Source organism: Sphaerodactylus townsendi, linkage group LG04, assembly GCF_021028975.2.
Source record: "Sphaerodactylus townsendi isolate TG3544 linkage group LG04, MPM_Stown_v2.3, whole genome shotgun sequence".
NCBI lineage: Eukaryota > Metazoa > Chordata > Lepidosauria > Squamata > Sphaerodactylidae > Sphaerodactylus > Sphaerodactylus townsendi.
In genome coordinates, this window is record NC_059428.1 from 23477592 (window position 1) to 23503901 (window position 26310).

Below are 26310 nucleotides of genomic sequence, written 5' to 3' on the forward strand. Positions count from 1 at the left end.
CAAACATGTCTATACAGCATTCGTCATTTATTCCAATTGTGATGTTTCCAAAGTGTATGCTCACTGTTTTTCTCTCTTTCCCCTTAATTGCCTCTTCTTGAATAACATTTCTGATATTCTGTTCATCCTTTCCCTTTCTTAATCTTTTGACTGTCCCCCTCCCAGTGATATTTCATAGTATGTAACTTATGTAATCTGTACCTTATGTGTACCACACAGGGAGTTTCTTCACAAATTGTTTTAAATTGAAATCAGAGTTGCATCACTCCTTCCCACTTATACATTTTCAAGTACAGTTATAATACGGAACACAGTTTATTACAAATGCTGTTTGAAGAACACTCAATTAACAATGAACCTGCCCCCCTTCTTATTACATCTGTGACTCCCTCACATTCCGAAGATGATTAAAATGTATGATTAGAACAGGTATGCCTGGTATTAGCCCTGATTTGGATAGCCCATCAGGTCTCAGAAGCTAAGCGGGGTCAGCCCTGGCAAATATTTGGATGGGAGTCAACATAGTCCCAGGAACAACATGGCCATGATGCTGAGGCAGGCAATGGCAAACCACCTCTGAACGTCTCTTGCCTGGAAAATGCCATCAGGAGTCATCATAACTCAAATTTGACGACAGAAAAAAAAGGTTGCTGAGCTAGCATGGTATAGTTTGATTCCCCATTCCCTCACATAAGTCTGCTGGGTGGCTTTAGGCCAATCATAGTTCTCTCAAAACTCTCTCAGCCTCACCTACCTCACAAAAGTGTCTTGTGGGGTGGGGAAGGGAGGCCAATTATAAGCCACTCTGAGACTCCTTGAAGGTTGAGAAAAGTGGGATATAAAAACAACTCTTCTTCTCTTTAATGTTCTGTGGTGGCTCAGCTTCCTGAATCCACATGGTGTCCTGGGTTGACAGACTTTTGCAAAGGTAATCCCTCATCAGCCTTAGCTGTCTGGCTGACAATATTAGCTCAGGTTTGACTTTTGTACATACAGCCTAATAGTTTGCAAGGAACACGTGAAGGGGCAATATGAGAATCCTACTCTGCCTCCAAAGTTTTTCTTTTCCTTCTTTTTCCTTTAAATGATACTCAAAGGCTCTCAGCATTCCATCCCTTCTGGAACATTTTGTAATTCTCATGAGCATTTCATTTATTTCTTCATCATTTTTATGTGCTGCTCTTCTCCTGAAGCACAGGATTCAAAGAAGCATACAAAAGTTAAAGGCGCAGAAAATTTAAGATGAGAGTCCCATCACTTCTTTTCTCTTTGTTAATGGATAGTCATGTTTTTTGAGCATTCCTGAGGTGTCCCCTGGGTATGCAGAGTTCCCTATCTTGTCCATTGGTGGCATGCAGTGTGGCTTTTACCATCCATTATTCACAGCAGTGGCGTAGGAGGTTAAGAGCTCGTGTATCTAATCTCGTGTATCCAATCTGGAGGAACTGGGTTTGATTCCCCGCTCTGCCGCCTGAGCTGTGGAGGCTTGTCTGGGGAATTCAGATTAGCCTGTGCACTCCCACATATGCCAGCTGGGTGACCTTGGGCTAGTCACAGCTTCTCGGAGCTCTCTCAGCCCCACCTACCTCACAGGGTGTTTGTTGTGAGAGGGGAAGGGCAAGGAGATTGTAAGCCCCTTTGGGTCTCCTGCAGGAGAGAAATGGGGGATATAAATCCAAACTCCTCCTCTTCTTCTTCTTTTTCTTCTTCTTCTTCTAATATGGTGAATTGGATCCAAACAGTTCTTTTGTTGATGAAAAAGAGAGGAAGGGTCCCTTTTGACCACCCAAAAGGGTAATATAGTAGTGAAGGGGGCAACCAAACAAGAGCCAGAGGAACACTTACTGGTTCCACACCAGTTTCATTCTGAATATTAAAAGTAATTGCAGATATTAATATTTCAGAAGCGTTATATTTTGTGGTACAAAACAGGTGCCCTGAAAATATACACTCGGAATACTGTTCTCTGCATGCTAAATACTGAGTTGTTTAATGTTAACAATTAAGCCAGCTGTTGCTGTTCATTACACGAATCACGCGTTTATTGTTTAGGTCAAACTCCCACTGCTTTGATCTGTGGAAAAAATAGAAGAATCCTAGAAAGAAAGGGAAGAAGATTGTTAAAGTTGAGGATCATGGTCAAACAGGACAGCCGATATTCTTGAGTTGTCCTCCCAAAAGCACTTTCGGGAATCCCTTTCATCGGGAACTTATATAGTCTCAAGTGCTGGCAAGGGAGGAGGAAGTGGGAAAGATCCTGCTAGCTGGCTAGAAACAGCTGAAGAACTTCTGGTTTGTCTGCTGCTGCACATATCTAAGGACTAGCTATGACCAGAGGTGAGAACCAAAATGTTCTTATCTTTGGCTACAAGTATGATGCCCCTAGAGCAGTGTTTCCCAACCTTTTCAACACTGCGGTACTCTTGACCTCGCTCTTCATATCTCATGGTACCCTTGCGGAAAACACCTATTTTTAAAAATGGATTTACTTTAATTATTAGTTACGTGAGAGCAGTGGCGTATCTACAGAAAATGGAGCCTAGGGCAAGAACTGATTTTACGCCCCCCCCCCCCAGCATCCAGCACCCATCTTGCTGGGGATTTGGGGCGGGGGAGCCCAGGAGGGCTTGCTTGGCATATGGATCCTCTGATCCATGGGCAAGGAGGCTTACTGTGGGTGGGGGGAGGCTGGGTGGGCTTGCTGTGAGTGGTGGGAGGTAGGAAGAGCTTGCTTGGTCCATGAATCAGAGGATCCATGGGCAGGGAGGCTTGCTGGGGGTGGAGGTGAGGCAGGGAGGGCTTGTTTGACCCATAGATCAGAGAGCTGAGCCGGGGGGGGGGGCAGAGGGAAGTGGCTGCTGATCTCGCAGCAGACCCTTGGCCAGCTCCATATCCTTGCTGGCGCCAGTGGGAGACACTGCAAAGAGAGGGGGCTGATAGCATTGTCTTGGTACCCCTGGGATGTGCTCACAGTACCCCAGGGAACCGCGGAATCCTGGCTGGGAATCACTGCCCTAGAGTGAAGATACAGAAGAAGGAGAGAAAGAGAAAGAAGTTTGGCTGTTGTAGGTTTTCTGGGCTGTGGGTCTGTAGTCTGGCAGTTTTAGCTCCAAATGTTTTGCTTGCATCTATGGTGTCTTACTGTGTCTTGCTTGCATCTATGTTTTGCTTGCATCTATGGTGTCTTACTGTGTCATGCCTCTGAAAATGCTAGGCACAGATGTGGGCAAAGCTACCAGACCATGGCCACGCAGCCCAGAAAATCCACATCAGCTAGTTGATTCTAGCCAAGAATGCCTTTGATAATACAGAAAAAAGACTTGGGCCCATTATGCCTGCAGCCCTTTCCTTAGGGCTCTTCACTATGCTGTGGGGTCTCCCACAGATATAAGCCGTGAAATTTAAAAAAAAGGATAAGGGAGGCAAATAAAGCACCTCCTACCTGGTTGATTAAAAAAAAATTAGCTAGTTTAGTGATTTTCAAAAAACCCCGTTTGGAGAAATAACACGGGGCAGACTTGTTTTGATGATAGGATCTGTGCAAACCCCCCCCCCCCACTGTTTTTTTTAGCATCCTACGTCTGTGTTTATTGGCTCATGCAGAAATGGCCAGAGTGGTAATAGAGGTGTGCATAGTATCCACCATTATATAAAGAATTGTAACTGCCCAAAGCTGATCTCTAGATTGTTCCAACTAAAAAGAACATTGATGGAGTAATTTCATTTTTCTTCCTTTTATAATTATGTTCATACTGACCACGTGAAAGAAGACCAGTCCTAATGGATTTTCATTCCACCAGGATAAACTCTAATACATGTTAGTTAGGTCTGTTCTGAGGACATGGATCTCACCACCAAGTAATAACTTAGTTGTTATGAGCTAAGGTAGAGGGAATGTCCTTGCGATTCTGTGCTCCAAGTCCCTGAGAAGTGTAACTTTATGAAGAAAATTCAACTTGCCCTCACCGTTATGTTGAAAAGCAGCATCAACCTTTGGGCCAATCCCGGGAAAATCTTCTCTTATTTTTCTTGGATACCCGTTGTCCATGGATTGACTGTTTTCATCATACCTGAAATAGATCATGTGATGAGATGGATTCCTTCCCATCAGGCATTGACTTTTAAATGTGTGAATTCAGCACATAGTCCTGAATACTTCCAACGGAAGATGCATCTTATGACATCAGCTTTTACATAGAACATTTATTTGGCCTTAATGGACCCCCTGACCCAATATTTACCAAACCCAGGGTTCTTCTAAGGAGAGTCACTTATAGCTATGCTGAAAATTTGGTGGTGCTATCTTAAAAATAAGACCCTCCAGAACCCTGCAAAGTTTACCATACAGTTTAACAGACATGACAATTTTCAGATGTTAAAAAAGGCAAAAAAGCCCATATTGGTATGGGAATTGAGCTTTTTTTAAAAGACCCCCCCCCCCTCTCCCTCAGTTTGGTCTATTAAACCTGAATTAGAAAATTACTGGGGGAAAATCAGTGCACACTCCTAGCAGTGACATTTGTTTTGGAAATGGACATACATTAGTTCCAGGTTGCAGTGTGTCTTCTGCAAATATATATGTTTTATTTATTTATTTATTTATTTATTAAACTTTTATGCCGCCCCATCCTCGAGGGGCTCTGGGCGGTGTACAGCACAAAACAGGGTAAAACAAGTCACTAAAATCTTTAAAACAGCGGTAACAAACATTAATAGTAATCCATAAAATAGCTTAAAACTCATAAAACAGCAAAAAACCATAATACATAATAAAGGCGCCCAGACCCCTAATTTTAAAACCTACCCCCCATGAGGGGATGGCGTGACCCCTCAATATGAGGGGATCTCCTTGATGTAACTGCCCTAGAGGGCAGGGCAGTGAGGGGGCACCATGTCAGTCAGCTGGACACTCCAAAGCGTCCGCGGTGGAACAACATTGAAGTCTTCCAGGCCCTGCGTCTGAACTCACTCCAAGGTCCTTTCCGCGAGGGCCCGGACAGCTGGAGGAAGTTGGTGTTCCATTGCGTCGGGAGCCAGTGTCCGTGAAAGGTCCCTGGCCTGCTGCGGTGGAGGCCAGCTCTATCATAGAAGGGCCGGGGGCCACCAGGCGTTGGCCTCTGCGCAGAGCCGCCAGGAGGCCGAAGTTGGGACATATGGGGTGATGCGGTCCCGAAGGTATCGAGGGTCCCGCAGGCACGCCGCGAAAAGCCTTTAAAGGTCAAAACCCACACCTTGAAGATGATTCGACCAATTCAACCGGAGCCAATGCAGCTGTCGCGAACACAGGCTGGATGTGTTCTCTGAAGGCGCCTCCTGTGAGCAGGCGTGCTGCCGCGATGTTGGACCAGTTTTAACTTCCGGAGATCAAACGCAAGGGGAAGGCCGGGCGCATTGTTTTAGTTGAGCTACAATGAGTCCAGCCTGGAGGTGACCGTTGCATCGGATCACAGTGGCCAGATCCGCCTGGGAGAGGAAGGGAGCCAACCGCCCGGGGCCTGGCGAAGATGGAAAAAATGCAGTCCGGGTTGTATGGGCCACCCAATGGGTCTCCATTGAGAGAGACGAATCCAGGTGGACCCCCCCAGACCTGCGAACAACAGAGGGGGGTCGGCGCCAGTTTGAAGGGACCCTCCTCCCCATTACCCACCGGGCGGGCTGGAAATCCCCTAACCCTCACCCCCTTCAAGTGAACGGTCTAGCCATACAGAGGATCTCCGGTCATTCTCGATGGGATTTCCAGTTTGCAACCTGCTCTTGCTGCAACCAACCAAGCTGCCGCCGCTCCAAACAATGCTGGAGAGCCGCAGAGGCTGGCAACCGCTCCCCCCTCCATCAACAGAAGAATGGAGCTGGAGTGTCACTCCCAGCATATTGGATGACAGATCAGCCCAAAGCTCCCACCAACTGAGCCATAAGTGGCTCGCATATAGATGTTAAATAGCCATAGCCCGGGGATGAGCAGCTCTCCCGGCGGTACTCCGGACTGAGGCTGGCACCTCCGGGAGGCTGCATCCCCGCATCTCACACTTCTTGCTGACTCCGGTCCCGGAGAAACGCAAGGCAATCCACTGAAGGACAGTGCCCCGTACTCCGGAAGCTGCCAGGCGGTGGGTCAAAAGGTCGCGTGATCGACCATATCAAACGCTGCGGTAAGATCTGAACAAAATCCAGCAAGCGCCGATCCGCCCCGGTCGAAAGTGCATTACCGGAGCTGGTCTGTGATGGCGACATGATGCCGTCTCCGTCCCATGCCCAGCATGAAGCCGGACTGGTAAGGGGTCGAAAGCCAATCACGTCATCCAGGAAACCCTGAAGCTGCTCCAACACCACTTCCTCTCAATTGCCTTCCCCAGAAACGAAAGATTCCTGGAGACAGGGCGGTGGTGGCCACGATCACCTGGATCTAACTTGATGGTCTTTTCTGGAAGAGTGGGCGGACCACTGCCTCCTTCAACCCATCCGGAAAGACCCCTTGCTCGGCAAAGGGTCAGCCATTGATGATGTTCAACAGTAAATGGGGTGGTAGCTCCGCCTCGGCAAGCTTTATAAACCAGGAGGGAACCACGGATCCAGAGGACAGGTAGTAGGTCTAACAGCAGCCACAAGGCCCCATTGTCAACAGCGGCTTCAGAGAGCAGGGAGAATCCTGGGCCAAACTTTGGGCCCGAGAAGATGACAAGGGAAAGCCTCCAGTTCACTAATTGTAGATAAAGTGGCGGGAAGGTCCCGTGAGAAACAACGTGACTTTATCTGCAAAAAGTCTCATGAATGCTCCTCACAGCTAATATGCCAATTCGATGGGATTTGTAGACCCTTCCGGATAAGGAGGTCAAAGGACCTTGAATTATCACGAAATAATAATTGGCGTCAAGCGGGAGCTAGCAGACGCGAAGAGAGGAGGAGAAGAAAAGCCCTCTTCGGCCTCGCTTCGTTGCACCATCTCATAGGCCTTCATAAACGTCCTATAAGATGTTGCGGCGCGAAAGCTCGCCGTCAGCGAGATTTCCGCCTACGACTACGCTCCTGGTCGCTCCCTAAGCCATCCGTTTCATATGGCGCAGCTCACCGGTATACCAAGGAGCCACCCACCTGCCGAACACGCGAGGCCCGAGGACGCCGGGGAGCAACGTAATCTCGGATGGCATCGGAGAGCCGGGAGTTCCAGTCCCTCCCACCTGCTCATCGGTAGTAAAAATGTGGCGGGTTCAGGGTCCCGCAGAGCATTCGTAGGAAACCAATTGGATCCCATAAGTCTCCGCGAGGCCGAGGCAATAAATCAGCCCCTCGCCTGATTAGCCCGGGTTTGGCGTGGCAGGGAGCCATCCTCAATCCTTCCAAGGGCGTATCAATAGGCTAGACCATGGCATCTCTATCCGTGCCAGAGGGATATGACCATATTAACCCCCCCAAACTTCAAAGACCAAATCCAGCGTGTGGCCGGCCTCATGAGTGGGGCCAGAACTTACCTGGGAGAGGCCTAAGTGCCGCCATGGATGACACCAGGTCCATAGCCACCACTGTACATGAGGCGGTGGCCGGCATGGACATTAAAGTCCCCCAGAACAATAAGACTGGGGAACCGCCAATGCTTGATCCGCCACCACCTCCAGCAGCCCGCCAGCAGGCTGTCCCCTGAGTGCGCTAGGCGACCGGTACATCAGAAGGACCGCTTCATCCCTCTCCGCGACCAACCACTCTAGGCCGACACACACACTCCATCACCGGCAATCTCTCTGGGATGGGGGCCGCCCTGAAGAGAATGGAATCACAGATGAACGTAGCCACACCTCCCCCCCGGCCCCTGTGTTGCGTGGCTGGTGGAGGCACGCGAACCCAGGTGGCGTGACTTAGCCTAAAGCGGCAGTTTCCCTCTCACGCACCCAGGTTTCAGTGATACAAGCCAAGGTCCATCTGTTGGGCTTCGAGATAATCTCGAGAGCACAGCGGTTTGTGTTGATGGACCTGGCGGTAGTCAGCCTCAGCCCGACGAAGCCAGAGTAACCCTGAACTCTGCCACGATGGAGTCTCTTGGGATAGGTCCCGGAGGTCAGAAGGCGAACGAGCATGACCGTATCTTGTTCGTCTTCTATCATATGGCCGCCGCCTACCGCTATATCTACCCCGTCCAGCCAATACCGGGATCCCCTGCCCCAAAGTAGGTGCCCCCATTGTTCAGCCGCTCTCCCCAAAACCTATAGCCTCATGCTTCTACTACCACACCAAGCAGGCAGACCAACAGGAGGGTCTGTCCCAGGCAGGGCTGAGCAGGCTGGCTGCCTTGGGCTGCTGGTGGAACTCCTGTTGTAGCTGCCAGGCCCCACCCCACTGCAGGTGTTCCCAATGGGGTGGAGTGGGGAAGGTCTCACTCCCTCCCAGTGGCAGCAGGCCCAGCTCACCAGGTGGACTTCTGCTTGGCTGGCAGGCAGGCAGGCAGACCAACAGGGGTCTGTCCCAGGCAGAGCTGAACAGGCTGGCTGCGGGCTACTGGTGGAACTCCTGTTGTAGCTGTGGGCCCCACTGCAGGTGTTCCCAATGGGGTGGGTGGGGAAGGACTCTCACTCCTTCCCAGTGGCAGCATGCGACAGCTCCACCGGTGGACTTCTGCTTGTAGCTTGAGGCAGGCGAGCAGGCAGACCAACAGGAGGGTCTGTCCCAGGCAGACTGAACAGGCTGGCTGCCTTGGGCTGCTGGTGGAACTCCTGTTGTAGCTGCCAGGCCCCACCCCCTGCAGGTGTTCCCAATGGGGTGGGTGGGGAAGGACTCTCACTCCCTCCCAGTGGCAGCAGGCGGCAGCTCACCCGGTGGACTTCTGCTTGGCAGGCAGGCAGGCAGGCAGACCAACAGGAGGGTCTGTCCCAGGCAGGGCTGAACAGGCTGGCCCAGTGGTGGGATTCAAATAATTTAACAACCAGTTTCAGAGGTGGGATTCAAATAATTTAACAACTGATTGTTTACAAGCACCATTTTAACAACAGGTTCTGCCGAAGTGGTGCAAACCTGCTGAATCCCACCACTGTGTTGGCCACTCTCCTCAGCAAAGTCTGAGGGGTTCTTGTAGCCTAAGAAGCTTTGTGTCTTCCACCCAATAAGTTTGTATGACTCCTAAGTTTGGATGACTCCTTCAATGGGATCTTGCTTTACACTGGCTTATCTATGAAGTACCCCACTCCCCCAATTTCCCTGTATTAAAAAATTAGATCCAATGGCTGTACACTTCATTCATCTCAAAAAGTGAACTCTGACTTATGAAAGTGTATGTTGAAACAAAATTTTTGCAAGTCTTTAAGAGGTTACTTAACTCCTTTGTCATATTTCTCCATATAAAGTATCTCCTCCTCCAGCAAACCTCTCCCCCACCTCAGTGAAATTGGAGGAAAGCTCCTTAGGTTGGAAGAAAACTTCAGAATTGGTAAGCAGAGTTGTAGGACACATACCAATATCCCTCCCAAAGATTCTCAGAACACAAATATCACAACCCATGTGGAAGGGCATGAGGCTTGTACACAGAGGATCTTTGTAAGGTTTAGGATCCCACGATTGTATGAGAACATCTGCAAGCAATTCACCCAGTGATCCAGTCATTATTCTAGTATTGGCACGTTGGGCCTACTGCATTTGTGATCTTGTAAAATGGCATTTCCCAGAAACTTTACCTCCAGTACTGGTTACCAACATAGAAATATGTTTTCTCAGTATCCTTATCAAAAGCAGCAGCATCAATTTTCTTAATGTTTTGTGGGAAACCCAAATGGTCAATAGTTTTGGGGTAGTCGGGCTCCATCTGTAATCCACGTAGGGCCCAGAAGCGATTACCTGTTCAATAGGGGGAAAGTGTTTTATGAAAGTAGGTTTGATGTTATCTAACACAGGTCATGCATAGGTAGATTGCTTTATGACACTGGAGACTGAAATACTCCATGATAACGTTCTCATCAACTGGACCAAAGGCTTTCAAATGGTGACCTTCCAGGAATGCTTCCCACAATGACTAGTCTGTTGCAAAGTCATAATGTTGCAGAGGAATTTGAGGCAAGTTCTGGGGGCCACACCCTCAATTTTGTTGGAACTCTTCATCACCTCTATCACTCAACAGTAACCCTCAGAACATGACCAGCAGCACATTACAGGGGAATGTCTATAATGATGAAGAAACAGTCTTCCAAGGAAAGTTCCTTCATCATCTTCTCACTGAAGGACTCTGATAAGTTTCCAAGGAACTCCAAGTCTCCCAAAGCACAGTTGAAAGTTTGGCTTAAAGCTTTATTTCAAACCTTCTTTATTTCTAATAGTACAAACAAGGATAATTTTCAAGATGACTGACCTTTGAAAAAGAGAATTCGATCATTCATGTTTTCATATGCTGCTTGGATGCCAGATGGTAGAGAAGGCCAAAAGGTAGAAATTAATTCATAATTAACTTCAGAGAGATCAGGATATACTCTCCAATAGTGCCTGAAAATAAGGTATCATTGCTAGCATTACAAATTGCAAATAAAATTGTTAAAAAAACCCAGACTTGCTACACTCACAGAGCTGGGAAAATCAGTGGTCCCAATCTAATCAGGGCCGTATGTTTGCTAAGTTAGTTTTCATAAATATATCCCTAGCTGAATGCAAAACATTTATCTTAGTGGCTTGGCACTCCACAAAATTTAAAGCCTTCCTTCAGTTAAAGGAACTTCCTTCCAACTTCAGTTTACAGGTCAATGTTAATACAATTAATCTGGATAGCCACTATTGTTAGTCAAAAAAGTCCTGAGGTTTTAAATGTGGAAAACTAGGGATAGCATACAATATACAAAACCAACATTTATCCTCTGGCCTGTCTGTCTGTCTATCATGTGGTGGTTCACAAATTTTGGCATGGTTGCCAACTATTATTTTCTCCTGGTAAATTGTAGAATCCGATCTCACTGTAATTATAACCTGTAACAATGAGGCCCCTTCCGCACACACAAAATAATGTGTTTTCAAACCACTTTCACAACTGTTTGCAAGTGAATTTTGCCATTCCGCACAGCTTCAAAGAGCACTGAAAACAGTTTGAAAGTGCATTATTCTGCATGTGCGGAATGAGCCTAAGATAATTCCTTGAGTAATTATACTTCACTCTGTGTTAATAAAAGGAAAAACAATTATTTAAACTTAATTTCTATTAATTTCTTTAAAACAGGAAAGAGGCTTTTCTACAGGTGAAAAAAGAGAGGAACAGGCAGGGATGTCCTCCAATAAATGGAAAATAAGACTATGCTAGGGATTATGGGACATTCATGGCCAAAAGTCACATGGGATGGGAGTTATAATAAAAGCAGGGAATAGTTGAAATAGTATGAAAAAAATCTGTCAGGATCCAACCCATAGTATTATCTGGCCCCAGGAGGAAAAACTCTGTATAAATGAGTCCTTTCTAGAAGACTTTGATCATAAGAGAGAGAATAGGGATTACTATAATTACAGAGCGTGAGGAAAATTTAACCATCACCTTTTCATGTATATTATTTATTTACTTTCTTAAAGATTTGAACGCCACTTTTGCTTCATGCCTCAAGGCAGCTTACAAAATTTAAAACATACAAATCACAATTAAACCCCGACTGACCCTCTCCTCTCCAGCCTATACTTCCTTGATAGTCATGGCAAATAAATATTTGAATGTATTTAAAATAATAAAGAAATAATCAGTCCATCAATTCTGTTTACCTTCCCTTTAAGAACATTATTTCCCTTCTTAGAGTAGTAACAGCATCAAATGATGTCTTAGGATCACAGGCCTTAGGCAATGTTGGCTTAGCTGGCTCCTTTGGGGGATGAGGTGAAGGTCCTACAGTAAGAAGAGAATTCTGTGAATTTCGTGTTGAATGCGTTCGACAGTCCAATTTACTTATTTGACTGTGATGATCGGGGTGAGCTGGTCACCAGGCCTGTTTTGTTCACTAGTGACTAACTCAAATGTCTGTTAGACAGGTTTGTATGGGTGAAAGCGCCGTCTAAAAGATCGGCACTCATTAACTTCACTAACAACTTCTTAGCCGAACATCAAATAGAATTTTTCTTTCGAAACTCAGCATTTATTTAGCAGCAGTTTACATGACGTGTGATTTCTTTAGCTGTCTATTTAAACAGCTACTTGCTGAGTGAAGCTACAGCACAGTATGGGGTGGGGGAAAAAAGAACTCAATTGGCCTCTTTGAAAATGTGCATGCATGAAAAGTGGGTTGTGCTATAATGCATTATGTGCTAGTCAACAACCAGTTAATGAACAAATAAATACCCTGTTAAAATGGTTCCATGTTCACCAGTGGCTGAACTCCTAGTCATATGAGCATTCTTAAAAATAAGTGAATTAAGAGGAAGATTTAATGTTACTTGTTATTTAGTTATCTTTTTTTTGCCAACAAGTGACAACTGACTTATGGTGACCCTGTAGAGTTTCCAAAGGAAGTGATGTTCAGAGGTGGTTTCCTCTACATAATGACCCTGGTATTCCTTGGTGGTCTTCCATCCAAATACTTGTCAGGGTTGGGGCTAAAAGTGTGTGACTAGCCCAAAGTCACCCATCAAGTTTCCACGGCACAGTGTGGATTCAAACCTAGGTTTCCAGACCCTACTCCAGTGGTGGAGAACCTATGGCATGGGTGCCAGAGGTGGCACTCAGAGCCCTCTCTGTGGGCATGCACAGAGTCCCCCCGCCACATCTAGGCTGGCCTGGGCTCGATTATTAGCATTAAATCTAAGACCTAGTTTTGGGGAAGCAGTGTAGGTAACCTTGTTAAGCGCTGTTAAACTCCACTGATTTTCATGCGAAGAACAAAAGCACGATCCTTTACCTGGGAGTAAGCTCAGTTGCTGGCAATGGGGCTTGCTTCTGAGTAAACCCTCCTAGGGTCATGATTCACCCGTTCGAAGAATTGCATGGTTGCTTCAAAGCAAAGCCAACGACTACCACCAAGCTTACTCCCAAGTAACACACGCCTCAGAGCCAACGATTTTTTTCTAAACTAAAACCTTAGTATTCAGGTTAAATTGCTGTGCTGGGACTTTGTGATAAATAAGTGGGTTTTGGGTTGCAATTTGTGCACTCAGTCTTGAAAAGTCTTCCAACCCATACTCTAACAAACTCTACACGGTCGTCATAAGTCAGTGATGGCAAAAAAAGATAACCAAATAACAAGTAAGGTTAAATCTTCCTCTTAATTCACTTATTTTTAAGAATGCTCATATGACTAGGAGTTCAGCCACTGGTGAACATGGAACCATTTTTAACAGGGTAATGTCTCCCAACTCATACTCTAACAATCACACCATACTGGTTCTCAATTATTTTTTTTAGGGCTCCTCACCATAGATTGCTTGAATACCATCAATATCATCTTGGTTGAGAGGAGAGTCGACAGAGAGAGTGGGCTTGAAGTATGGGAACATCAATGCTTCTGGGTCACCAGAATGTGCAAGTCCAAGCGAGTGACCAATCTCATGAGCAGCAACAAGGAACAAGTTGAAACCTGCAAAAAAAAGTATAGAAGTTAGATAGGTAGCCCTATTCTCAGCAAATCCCTGAAGCGAATTCCACTGACTTCCCTTGGGCTTATTTCTGGGTTCATATCTTGACAAATAAATTACTTGTACATGTGCCATTGTCATGACCCTCTAGCTTGGGCTCTGCCATGCTTCTAGCTTTTGCCACCTTCCTTCTCAAATTGCCTGGGAAAGTTTACTTTGGGCATTTCCACTTACCACGACCCCCCTTACGCTGCGCGCTGCCCTAAGCGCCCGTCATTTCTGGTGTGCGCCTGGGAGTCCCCACGACGGGGGTCATCAAAAAGCGCCATTTACAAGAGCGCCAGGGATGCCGCGCACTGAGGGGGCGCTACAGCGACAGCGGCGGGGCGGCTGCGTTGTCGCTGCCCCAGTAGTGGGGAGTGCCGGGGGACCCTGTGCTACTTGAGGAGAGTAGCGCGGGGCTTAAGGTAAGTGGGGAAAGGCCCTTTGTGTCTTTGCAACTACAAGGGGGGAGGGAGTGAAACTCATTATCACTGTCTTCGGAATGTGTATGTGTATGCATGTGACCATCTTCTCTCCTCCCTCCTCCCCTTCCTTCCTTGAGTGTGTGTGTGTTTGTATCTTCTTGCCTTTGGAAAAGTGGAGGGGTGGGCCCTGCTGGGTAATACAATCTTTTTGCCTTTTCTCCAGTTCAGACAATAACAATAGCTTTCCTATGCTTGTCATCAATAAATGAAAATTCTGCTTTTAAAATACTGATTGAGCAAGTCTGGAGTTGTGACAGTTTCGTGCCATCAAATCACTTTCAACTTATGCCAACCATATGAATTAATGTCTTCCAAAACATCCTATCATTAGCAGCCTTGCAAACTGAGGATGGTGGCTTCCTTCATGTTGGGTCTTTCAGTGACTCTGGTTTTCTCATAATGTGATCAAAGTTTGATAACCTCAGTTTACTCATTTTAGCTTCCAGGGAGAGTTTAGACTTGTTTTGATCTAGAACCCACTTACTTATCTTTTTGGCAGTCCGCAGTGTTCGTAAAACTCTTTTCTAACACCGCATGTCAAATTAATCAACTTTCTTCTGTCACTTTTCCTCACTGTCCAACTTTCACGCCCTTACATAGTAATTAGGAATGCTAAATAAAGTACTTACCAAGTAGATTATTTACTTACTTAGTTGAGATGGTGTATTAGCTGGAAAAAAAAGGTCCAAGTTAAATTACAAAAGATTATGTGTTGCAATTGTTGTATCTCTATATCATAAAGCAAAAATATGGGAATCAATCGGTTGGCGAAAGTCCCATTGTGATCAAGAGTACAAACAGCAAGATGAAATGGGTAAGGGCCAAATGAGATTTTTTTAGGATGTGCTGTCTGGAATGGCATTCTAAACGTCAACAATGCAGGGTCACAAAATGCTATGAGTTAGCCTTTGCACAGTAAAAAGTTTTCTTCTTTGAAGAAGAAGAGTTTGGATTTGTATCCCCCCTTTCTCTCCTATAGGAGACTCAAAGGGTTACAATCTCCTTGCCCTTCCCCCCTCACAACAAACACCCTGTGAGGTGGGTGGGGCTGAGAGAGCTGTGACTAGCCCAAGGTCACCCAGCTGGCACGTGTGGGAGTGTACAGGCTCTTAGCCACTACACCACTGCTGCTCCTTTGAATTATAAAACATGCTATCTTTTTATTAAAATGAAGTCCATATTGACATATTATTTTGATAAAGGATTTTTTCCAACTTACTAACTGAATCAGTAGCCCAGTTGTAATACTCATTGAAGTGGACGTTTCCACGGAAAGGAGCGCCCGGGGGGAAAGCATGCGCAAGAGCTTGCTGGGGCCCATAAAAGGGCCGAGGACAGCAGCCGTGTTCTGAGGAAAAGAATCATTACTGACATTGTCATGATAAACCAGGATGTTCATTAATCTCATAATGGTTGTATTACAAACATACTACCTCCAGTCACAAACGCAATATTTATGTCTGCTTTTCCTTGATGAATCCTCGTGAATGTCAGAGGAGTCACAGTACTCCAGACACTGAATGCCCTTTGAATAGCGGCTTCCACGTCAGCTGCTTCCATATCAGGTGTGTAGTTCAAGATCCTGGTATAATAAAATGAGGGAAAAATCTTCATCACTGTCACCATTACCATCAGGCCAAATTAATTAATTTAGAATATTTCTGTAACACCTTTTCAAAGGTACAAGTAAGGGGGAGGGGTGGGAGTTTGAAAGCCATCTGTAATGCTTTCACGGTTCTTAATTATTGAGTACTGATTGTTTACTTGTTTTTAATTTTTATATCTTATGTTGGACACCACCCCGAGCCCTTTGGGGGAGGGCGGCATACAAATTAAATAAATAAATAAAGTCCCACTTGAGGCAGTGTACAATGAAAATGTTTGTCTGATGTGTTTTTTCATTCCTCATGGAAAACTGGAATATTCAGGTTCCTAAATTCCATGCCAGAAATTAAATTCTGTGCTTGCACCCAGCAATCATGGATACCCAAAGCATCCACTGATCAGGTTCCAGATTCGGTCAAATTCATCCAGGGTCCATTCTGACCATTAATTCCTTAGGTCCATGGTGGTGGTATTCTTGCGATAAAGCAGTGGATTATTAATTATCAGCCCCCGCCAGCATGGGCCAATTAGGCCATGCTGGGCAAAATGACGGGAATTGTAAACCATAACATCTGGAGTGCCAAAGGTTCGCCACCACCACTGCCTTAGGTCCATGAGTGTGAGCAGCTGGCACTCCAGATGTTATGGACTACAATTCCCATCAGCCCCTGCCAGCATGGCCAATTAGCCATGCTGGCAGGGGCTGATGGGAATTGTAGTCCATAACATCTGGAGTGCCAAAGGTTCGCCACCACTGCCTTAGGTTGTTTAATAGCTGTGCAGATGTTCAACAAGCAGAAGGAAAATGTTTCTAAAAGGTTTTTTTAAAACCCCACTCAGTGTATATTCTGAGCAGCACACTTTGATTCAAAATCACATTTCATCTTGCACCATATGATTTACCTGTACGTTAACTTGGCTTTGCTCCATCCAGGTAGAGCCAGAACAAAGCTGGCAATATCTGGCATGCCACATCTTGGTTGTTGCATAAGTGCCAGTGTGTCCGCATCTGCGCTTCCTGTCACATTCAGCCGAAAAAAATCTTGCATTTGTCGGATTTTGTCCTCTAAGGAATTGCTGCTTTTCCTGGCTCGTGGTTTTGGTTCATGTTCTAGCTCATAGAACTGTTCTAGGTACTAATGATAAAAAAAAGGAATACACTTATTACTGGATCTTGAGGAATCTTGTAATTGAAAGAAAAACTTTCCTAGGAACGTGTGTTGTATCCAGTGCAAGTTTTCTGTGGGCACTTAGTGCTCCTGTTCAAGCAAAAATATAATTTAAAAACTGTGTAGATTGTGCTGTTAGCTTGTACAGTTCAGCTTCTTGCTCCCAATCTGCATTTCTGTGTAAGTAATGGTAGTTGTAGCTATCGCTGTAGATCTAGAACTGTTGCTTTGCACTAATGTAATTGCACTGAGTTTGTGTTTCTGTTCATGCAAAGCTACATTCAACCCATTATGATATTCTGCAGTTAAAGAAGTCAGCCTCCAGGTGGGACCTGCGGATTGCTTGGAATTACACCTCATCTACAGGCTACAGAGTTTTGTTTGTTTGTTTAAATTAAATTTGTTATACCGCCCACCCCTGAAGGGCTCTGGGCGGTGTACAGGATAAAACCATTAAAACATAATTGCAGTAAAATAAATGAAAACCAAAATAATCAAACATAACATCAGAACAAGACAGAAAAAACCTAATATCAGATGGCACTTGAAGAACCTCCTAACCCTGGATGCAATACGGCGGTAACCAGTTATGATGGTATGAGGGGAATGGCGGGGGAGGCAATCAGCGACTAGCCCGCCCCAAAGCCCAGTGAAACAATTCTGTTTTACAGGCCCTGCAGAACTGTCCAAGGACTCTGATGGCCAGAGGGACAGTGTTCCTCCAGAAGGGGCCAGGGCAGTAAAAGCCCTGGCCCGGGTAGAGGCTAGTCACATCACTGAGGGGCTGGGGACCACCAGCAAAGTTGCCTCTGCAGATCGCAGAGGCTGAGTAGGGACATAAAAGGAGAGAGGTTAGTTCCCCTAGAGCAGTGGTGGCGAACCTATGGCAAGCGTGCCAGAGGTGGCACTCAGAGCCCTCTCTGTGGCACATGTGCACAGAGTTCATCACTGTGGCAAGCAAGGAGGACTTGGCTGGTGGGCCTGGTGCCTGTGCTCTGGGTGGCTGCTGCCTGGGGGGGGCAGAGGCAGAGGAGGCGGGGATGCTAGAGAGGCGCAGAGTGGTGTGGTGCATGCGAGACTTGCTGGAGGCTAGAGGAGGCTGGCCCCTGCTCAAGCAGGTGGAGTGGAGGCAGAGGGGTGGGACAGAGGCACTGGAATGGCACAAGGCAGAGTGGAGCGCATCCGTGGGACCTTCTGGAGGCTGGAGCAGGCTGGCTGCTGCTGCTCGAGGGGTTGAACAAACAAAACGTGGGCCTTTCGAAACACCGGGGAAATGCTCAGACCCAAGTTTTTTGCCAACTGCCTGGGCAGAGGGTGGAGGAACCGAGATGCATTTAGCATTTTTTAAAAAGCACACCAAGGTCTTTGCTAAAACTGCTTTTATTTTTCTGTTCCTGTTGCATTTTTGTGGGAAGTCAAGTGCTATTATGACATGTGAAGGAAAACTGCAAATCAGATGGATGCTCCACTAATTTAGCTTTCCTGACATTATCCCACCCCTCACACAGCATTCTTGCTTAAGATTGCCTTCCTTGACTGCCTTTTTACTTCTATTTTGTGATGGAGGGTTTATTGGGTTTCAGAAAGCAAAAGTTTTACTTCCGCTCCCCCCACACCCCTCCCCCTGTAATTTTTTCAGGGAGATTATTACCATTAAACCTAAGACCTAGTTTTGGGAAAGCAGTGTAGGTAACCCTGTTAAGTGCTATTAAACCCCACTGATTTTCATGGGAAGAACTAAAGCACAATCCTTTACCTGGGACTAAGCTTGGTTGCTGGCAATGGGGCTTGCTTCTGAGTAAACCCTCCTAGGGGTGTGATTCACCTGTTCAAAGTGTTGCACAGTTGCTTCACCAAGCTTACTCCTGAGTAACGCGTGCCTCAGAGCCAACCATTTTTTCTAAACGAAAACCTCAGTATTCAGGTTAAATTGCCGTGTTGGCACTTTGCAATAAATAAGTGAGTTTGGGGTTGCAATTTGGGCACTCAGTCTCGAAAAGGTTCATCATCACTGCCCTAGAGAAAATAGCTGGTTTTGAGGGTGGACTGTATGATGCTGTACCCCACTGAGATTTCTCTCCTCCCCGGGCTCCGTCCTCAAATCCCTAGGTATGTCCCACCCTAAATCTGACAACCCTCTCTCACTGGGATTTCAAAACCCTGTATTTTTTTAAAATGAGGCACAATTATTTCACAAATGTTAGTACCTACAAAACAAATTTCCCCTCATTTATTATTTTGCAATCCTGTTGAATTCATCTATGTGTTTACAAAGTGAACAGTGCCCAGCTCTTTTAAGGCATCGTTGTTATAAGATCCCATTGTCATAAGATCCCACTGACCACTTTGTTAATCTACTTTATATCCAAAGACTCGAGTCAGGTAATCACCATAGTAACATCTTTCTAGCAATCTATTCTGTCTTCAAAGATATTTATGACAGCTTAAATAATATCCCACTCATTTTATCTTCACAATAACACTGAGATGAACTGGCTCAGGATCACCTGGTGAGATATTGGGCAGTGTGGGATTTGGTTTCTGATATACTTGGTCCTAGTCTGATATGTCAACAGCACTCCATTTCACTAGCTATTCTCGAGTTCCCAGCCTGATCCAAATATAGCTTAGCTACCTGACAGAAACTGTCCAAGAAAGGTGTGCCATCTTCAATTCACTAATAAAAAAACCCCTTAATGTATATAACTTTTGAGGGGGGCCATCTTGTTCACTGTCTTTCTTTTTGGTAAATGATTTACCTCAGAAATCCTCTCTGAAGTATAGTAAGGCAAACTAGAGTTATACCCATAGTGCAGGTGGCTGAGATTGGAAGGTTGGAAGAAGTCTGTCAGCCTCTTCAATTTGGGGAGGAGGTATGATCTCTGTTCCCCTTTTTGGACACACCAATAGTTCTCAGAATTTACAAGCAAAGATGCCATCCACCTGATTCTGGTCAATATTTTTATTTATTTATTTATTTATTTATTTATTATTTAAACACATATATGGCCTCTATCCTAAGGGGGGGCTCTGAAGTGATTATGCAAACATTGTAAATCTGGCAGTACAAATAAATATGGTTGGAAACCTTTCAAAACAGCAGTATTAGGATAATAAGAGGCCTGGGTCCAAGTACCTAATTCTTAAATCACTCCCTAAGAGGGAGGGGAGCGCTGCAGTCCTATTAGATAAAAAAAAAGGACTCGGAATGTTAAAAGAGCTAAAGGGGGGGGGGCACTCTTCGGCTGGTCCCCTCTCAAAGGCTGCCCCCGCTGAACATTGGTGTTCCGGCTTTACAGGCCCCTCTTGGAACTCCCCAAGGTCCCTTGGGGCCAGTTGACTGGTGGAAAAGTGTTCCCTGACCAGGCGGGGCCAAAGCCAGCCGTAGAGCCCTGGCCCGTGTGGAGGCCAGCCGCATCATTCTCCTGCTGACTGGGCACGCCTATCTGCCTTTTCCTCCAGGCCCATGGGGAAAATGTTGTATGAAATGTTGTTCTCACATCCAGGCAAAAATCAGGAAATAATTCCAGCATGTCAACCAATGCTCCTGAAATTCTCTGGCAATACCATAGAGTTTCCAGAGCGTTGGTTGATGTATTGGGATTTTTCCCAGACCTGATGTTGAAGTGCCGCACGATGTCACTGCTGCCTCTTGCCCCTTTCCGAGATTTCTCGGGAGTACCAACCAGCAGCCTGACATCCAGAGGTGGGATCCAGCAGGTTCTCACAGGTTCCCGAGAGTAGGTTACTAATTATTTGTGTGTGCCAAGAGGGGGTTACTAATTGGTGATTTTGCCACGTGATTTTTGCCTTAGTTATGTCCCTCCCCTCAGCAGTAGCATGCAGAACTTGAAGCAGTCTAGCAGGAGGTGCACCAGTGTGCGTGGCAGCCTGCGCCTGCATACATTCGTTTCCCACCCAAGGACCGGTGCAGTGGCTGCATCCTTGTCACAGCCCCGCCCAGGAATGCCCCACCCTGGAATGCCCGGCCATGCCCCCTGTCGTGCCCCACCCAGCCCCATTGGCGCTACGCCACAGTTTGAATCCCACCACCATGGGAACCTGTTACTAAAATTTTTGGACCCCACCACTGCTGACATCCCTATTAGAAGCAAGATACAAATACACACGCATACTTAAAACCAGACATTTAAAGTAGTTCCTGATCAGCTACCAGATTCTTGGCACTTCCAACAAGTTACTGGAAAGAATGACAGGCTTTGGCCTAATCGGCGGCAAACAGGTCCTGGTCTTAAACACATGCAGATACACCAGCAAAGACATCAACATTTCTCAGCAATGACCGCTGTAGTTACCTGAACAAGCTGTGCATTTTGTTCTTCATTCCTGTTTCCTGGGTATATGGGGAGTGTGTAAGAAATGCTGACAGTCAGTAACAAAAAGAGAAGGGTCTTCATTCTAAACCTGAACTGAGTTTGAGAGAGGGGATGAGAAAGGAAGACTCTGTTCTTTCTAAATAATGTTGTTTTTGAGCTTCCTTGTGTTTTATATTTGCTGAAATCAGCCGTTGGTTGGTTGACTCATAGTTGATCATGCTCTAATAAGCAAAAGCAGACAGACACGCCGGTGGAAGCTGTCACAATACAAGTGAATGCAAAACCTGATTTTGTAATCTTTTTTACAGCCAATAAATAACATTCTTTTAAAAAATCTCTCTGGGCTGACTTTTCAAAATGGCCTGCAATTTTGTTTCTTTACCATAGTTTCTTGCCATTTCAATAAAAAACACAGTTATATTGCAGTGATGGCTTCTGGTATCCAATGAACTCATTTTTTTCCTGTTAAGCAGTAAATTTCTCATTCACTTTATTGATAAGCAGTGGCTGGTCTAGGTTAACATAACAACAACCACAACAATAATTGTGGGCTGTCAAGTTACAACTAAGTCATTGCCCATGGAGATTTGAAGGCACATGAAGAGAAGAGATGGTTTATATAGTGTCCAACATACAAAAACACGGACACTCCTGTGACTGTGAAAGGTGTGTGGACACATGGCCACAGGGATGTGATCAAGACTTCCACCATTTTTAGAAATCAGAAGATATTTACTATTTCAGAAACATTCAATATTTTTCCTTATGCCAAGCAGTGCAATGAATAATATCAGCAATCCAGTGGATCCTACCCTTTTCCGACCACTGTACTGAGCAAGGTTTGTTTGTTTGTTAAAACATGTTTATCCCAGCTTTCCTTTAGAAGAAGAAGAAGAAGAGTTTGGATTTATATCTCCCCTTTCTCTCCTGCAGGACACTCAAAGGGGCTTACAATCTCCTTTCCCTTCCCCCCTCACAACAAACACCCTGTGAGGTAGGTGGGGCTGAGAGAGCTCCGAGAAGCTGTGACTAGCCCAAGGTCACCCAGCTGGCGTGTGTGGGAGTGTACAGGCTAATCTGAATTCCCCAGATAAGCCTCCACAGCTCAGGCGGCAGAGCTGGGAATCAAACCCGGTTCCTTCAGATTAGATACACGAGCTCTTAACCTCCTACGCCACTCCTGCTTTAGGGTCAAGTTCTATGTCTTCCTCCAATATACGAAGTCTTCATCCAGAGCAAGTGGGTCTTCCATTGGATAAACACCCACTTGTGTGGAAGGCTCCTTAGGCTAGGGGAAGGCTACTTGGAAGGTGGTTGAATCCACCCCAATTTCTTTTAAGAAATTTCATTACTAAAATGGTTGGCATGCAGTAGTGAGATTCAGCAGGTTTTCACCACTTTGTCAGAACCGGTTGTTAAAATGGTGCTTGTAAACAACCAGTTGTTAAATTATTTGAATCCCACCACTGTTGGCATGTCTCCCATTTCTTCCACTGTGAAATCCCAAGTGGCATATATATAGCTCTTAGCAATCTGGTCTTCCATCAGAAACAGTGAGCAGACCCGGACCTGCTTAGCTTCCACAAGCTGACAATATTATGCATTTAATTTCTGAGACCATTCCTAAGGACTATGCCTACATTAAACAGAAATGTAAGGGGAATCCCAAGGACTCCCCTACAGACTATACAAGAATGCAATTGGTGGGAAAACTGTGAAATTAGAACTTTTTAACAATCATTAGTAACTGGAAGGCTAATAATATTTTACAGTTCATATACAACATATAATATTTATGGTGGATAGCTGTGTTGCAGTCCCATCCAGGGGCGGAGCGTGGGGGAACTGCACCCGAGGCATGCCTGTGTCCTGTGCCCCTGCCACGCCCCACTCATCCTCGCATGCCCTGGAATGACCCAGAATGCCCCCGCCACATCCCCACCATGCCCCCACACCGGCACGCACCCGGTTCCAGTTCTGTGTGTGTGTGGAGTGGCCACATGCTGGCGAAATTGCCCCTTTGCAGGGATAAATGCCCCGGAGAGGACAAATCTGCTGGTGAGCCAGGGCGCTGCTTCCACAAGCAGATTCATCCCCCTCCCTTCTGGATGGAGTTTTTATTCGGCAATAGATGAGCAAGATTTGAGTTCAGTAGTATCGTAAAAACTAACTAGATTTCCAGGGTATAAGCTTTGGAGAGTCAAAGGGAGATTTGGTTCTTGAAAGCTTATATCCTGGAAATCACATTGATTACTGTGGTGCTGCTGGCCACAAATCTTGCTCCATAATATTTTCTGAGCCTGATCACGTCTTTCCATGCCTGACTGATGCTTCATGATTTTGTGAAAAACTGCTTCTGTCTGCCTCAGACCGTATCACTTCCTGTTGCCACAGAGTCAGGTTGCAGGCTCTGAGTTGGGAAATTCTTGGAGATTGGGGGCAGATCCTATGGAGGGAGAAGTTTGGGGAGGGGAGAGAACTTAGTAGGGATATGATGTGATTGAGTCTACCAAAGCTGCCATTTTCTCCAAAGGAACTCCAGGCTTTATCTGGAGATTCGCAACCCAATCACAGAGTTTCCTGTGCTGGTGCCAGCACCATTCAATTTTTTTAAATTAATCATTCCACAAGAAATTTAGTAGCCAAGTCTTAGAAAACATATACACTTTCTGAGGGAAGTTAGTGAAACATTTGCGATTTCTAAGAGGAGCTCACATTTACAATGTGAGAATCCTGAAGTTGAGGGAAAGTCTGTATTCACTTGGCTTCTAACTGCTTTCTGTTCTGCTAAATTATCAACCTGTAAATAGTTTCTGTCCTCTTTTCTGAACCACGTTATTCCCCTATCCTTGGAAGTAAATAAAAGTTGCTGCTCTTTGTCCGTTTCCCTCAAAGGTGAAACTTATTTTATTCAGAAGCCTCTTGGGTTTAATCTGTCAGGTGGAATGTTGGGGTAGAGACTACACTGGTTGAGCTTTACACTCACTACCTCTGTTTAAATATCATATTGAAAACCCTGACCTTCACAGATAGTCCTCTACCTGCAGTCACAGACAGAAGGCAGGTGTTTGACCTGCCCTGGACTCAGTTGCACCTTGAAGTTGGGATCTTTTCTTAATAGTCTCGCATCTCATCTGCCTCTTGGATGGGGGAGGAATGGGTGGAACAGGAAGCCAACAAAATGGCACAAGCCTTTCCCTGATGCTGCTTCCTAGTGCATTCAGAGATTTCCTACTTCTTTGTATAGAGGCTCCATTTACTCACTATGACTTATATCGCTTGATGGGCTAATCATCCATGAATCTGTCTTATGCGTGTGAAGTGCTATCAAGTTGCAGCCAATTTATGGCTATCTAGTAGGACTTTTAAGGCAAGAGACTGACAAAGGTTGTTTGCCATTGCTCTTCTCCACTTGATTTATTTATTTGCATTTATTTCCCACCCTTTACTGCAATCTCTGAACAGGAATGTGCTGTCGATGTTATGGAGGAAGAATGGAGTCTAAAATCTGAAGAAGTTCATAGTACACTGCATAAGATGCTAAAAACATTTTGAAAAGGCATCCCCTTAAATTATCCCAAATAGCGACCACGCCAAAAAACCCAGGAATCATTGCAGTTTTATTATTACTGTGAAGCTTTTAAAATTTTATCTTGGGAGAACAGAATAGAATCTCTGATTTCCTCAAAACATCAAGTGACAGAAAGATACAAGGAAAGTTAAAACAAAAGAGGTAAAGCAGAGAAGGCAAGATTGTGTCAACTTCCGTCAATAACCACAGGAGGATATTTCCTCTATGGAGCAACGTTGCAGAATAAGTTTTAGAAATCATGTGCCGGGAATAAAGAATTGTCAACAAGATATTTTAGATGCTGGCAGCCTCATGAGGGAAAGAAGGCAATCAGAACCTCAAAGGGACAAGGAAGGATGGAAAGAACAGAGCTCATCATTTGCAACACAGCCGGTTGCAAGATGTGCCAACTCTCTGGCCAGCTTTCATCACTGTGAAGTAATTTTTATTTTTATTGTTGCATGTGGTAGGTGAGATTCCCCCATGTAGATCTTTGAAGAAGATAACTTTGGCCCATTCCACACAGGCCCAGAAACATGGGTGTAAGACACAATATAACCCATTTTTTGAGGGGACCTTCACACAAGTCCCACCCTCAAAACGAGCCTGCCCCATTAAATTTCCCCCAACCCGGATTTTTTGAAAATTAATTAAACGTGGTCCTTTTGAAAAATCCTGGGTTGGATCCTCTGCTGAGCAAACGGCCAGGCAGGAGGTGCTTTATTTCCCTCCCTTTCACCCCATCCGGTACGGTCAGGGAGAAGCCGCCTGTTGCAGGGAGACCCCTTTTCCTTTTTTTAAATGTTGAGGCTTCTTCTTTGGAGATTTTTAAACAGAGGCTTGATGACTGTCAGTCAGGAATGCTTTGATTGTGTATTCCTGCGTGGCAGAGGGTTAGACTTGATGGCCCTTGTGGTCTTTTCCAACTCTGTGATTCTATGGTTCTATTCTATGATCATCAAGTTCTAGAAACTGACTACCCACACAACTTGGCCTGGCTCGGTGGCAGTGGCCATTGTCCAACTCAGCCCAGCCTAGCTAAACATTTTCTGGGTACAGATTGCTCATCACGATGTTGACTACAGTGGTCAAAGGGGCCATATTATTCCATTCTTGTCCCATCTATATTGGCTCCTTGTTTATTTCTGGGCACAATCCAAGATGCAAGTGCTGACATTTAAAGCCCTATATGGTTGGGAACAACATTTCTGAAGGACTACCTAATCCAGGGCCATGCTGGCAGGGGCTGATGGGATTTGTAGTCCATGAACATCTGGACAGCCGCAGGTTGCAGACCCCTGGCTAATCCCTTATGAACCTGCCTGAGCATTATGGTAATCTTTGGAAGCCCAGAGGACCTTCTCGGTCATGGCACCAAAGATTTGGAACTCCCTCCTCAGAGAGATTTGTATATCCCTTCTGTTGCCATCTTCCACCAACAGGTATAGACCTTATTTTGTTTCATGTAGCATCCCTTTAATGATCCCGCCTTCTAATCAATGTTTTAAGTTTTGTATGTATTTTAACTCTGTTTTTTTAAAGTTGGTTTGTGTATTTGGTGTGTTTGTGTGTGGGGTTAATTTTAATGGTTTTAAAATATG

General features: G+C 45.5%; 1 protein-coding gene across 1 annotated transcript; it reads right to left on the reverse strand.

Annotated features, from left to right (window-relative positions):
* Positions 1–795: 795 nt before the first annotated feature.
* LOC125430821 (matrix metalloproteinase-27-like) lies at positions 796–21258 on the reverse strand. Its single transcript, XM_048493070.1, has 12 exons — positions 21118–21258; positions 16536–16768; positions 15461–15609; positions 15247–15375; positions 14677–14697; positions 13341–13502; positions 11701–11821; positions 10322–10452; positions 9654–9813; positions 3967–4070; positions 1840–2096; positions 796–848 (listed from the first exon to the last, which is right to left on the reverse strand). Exons 1-11 carry the CDS (start codon positions 21217–21219, stop codon positions 1996–1998), a joined length of 1413 nt encoding a protein of 470 aa, XP_048349027.1. The 5' UTR covers positions 21220–21258; the 3' UTR covers positions 796–848; positions 1840–1995.
* Positions 21259–26310: the final 5052 nt, after the last annotated feature.

Bases quoted from the DNA above. Each gene is read 5' to 3' on its own strand.
- LOC125430821 (XM_048493070.1), bottom strand. From the start codon at position 21,219: ATGAAGACCCTTCTCTTTTTGTTACTGACTGTCAGCATTTCTTACACA. The intron at 15,610-16,535 runs GTAAATCATATG...TTATTATACCAG, and splicing joins AAAGCCAAGTTAACGTACAG to GATCTTGAACTACACACCTG. The intron at 11,822-13,340 runs GTGAGGAGCCCT...TTCTTACTGTAG, and splicing joins TGGTATTCAAGCAATCTATG to GACCTTCACCTCATCCCCCA.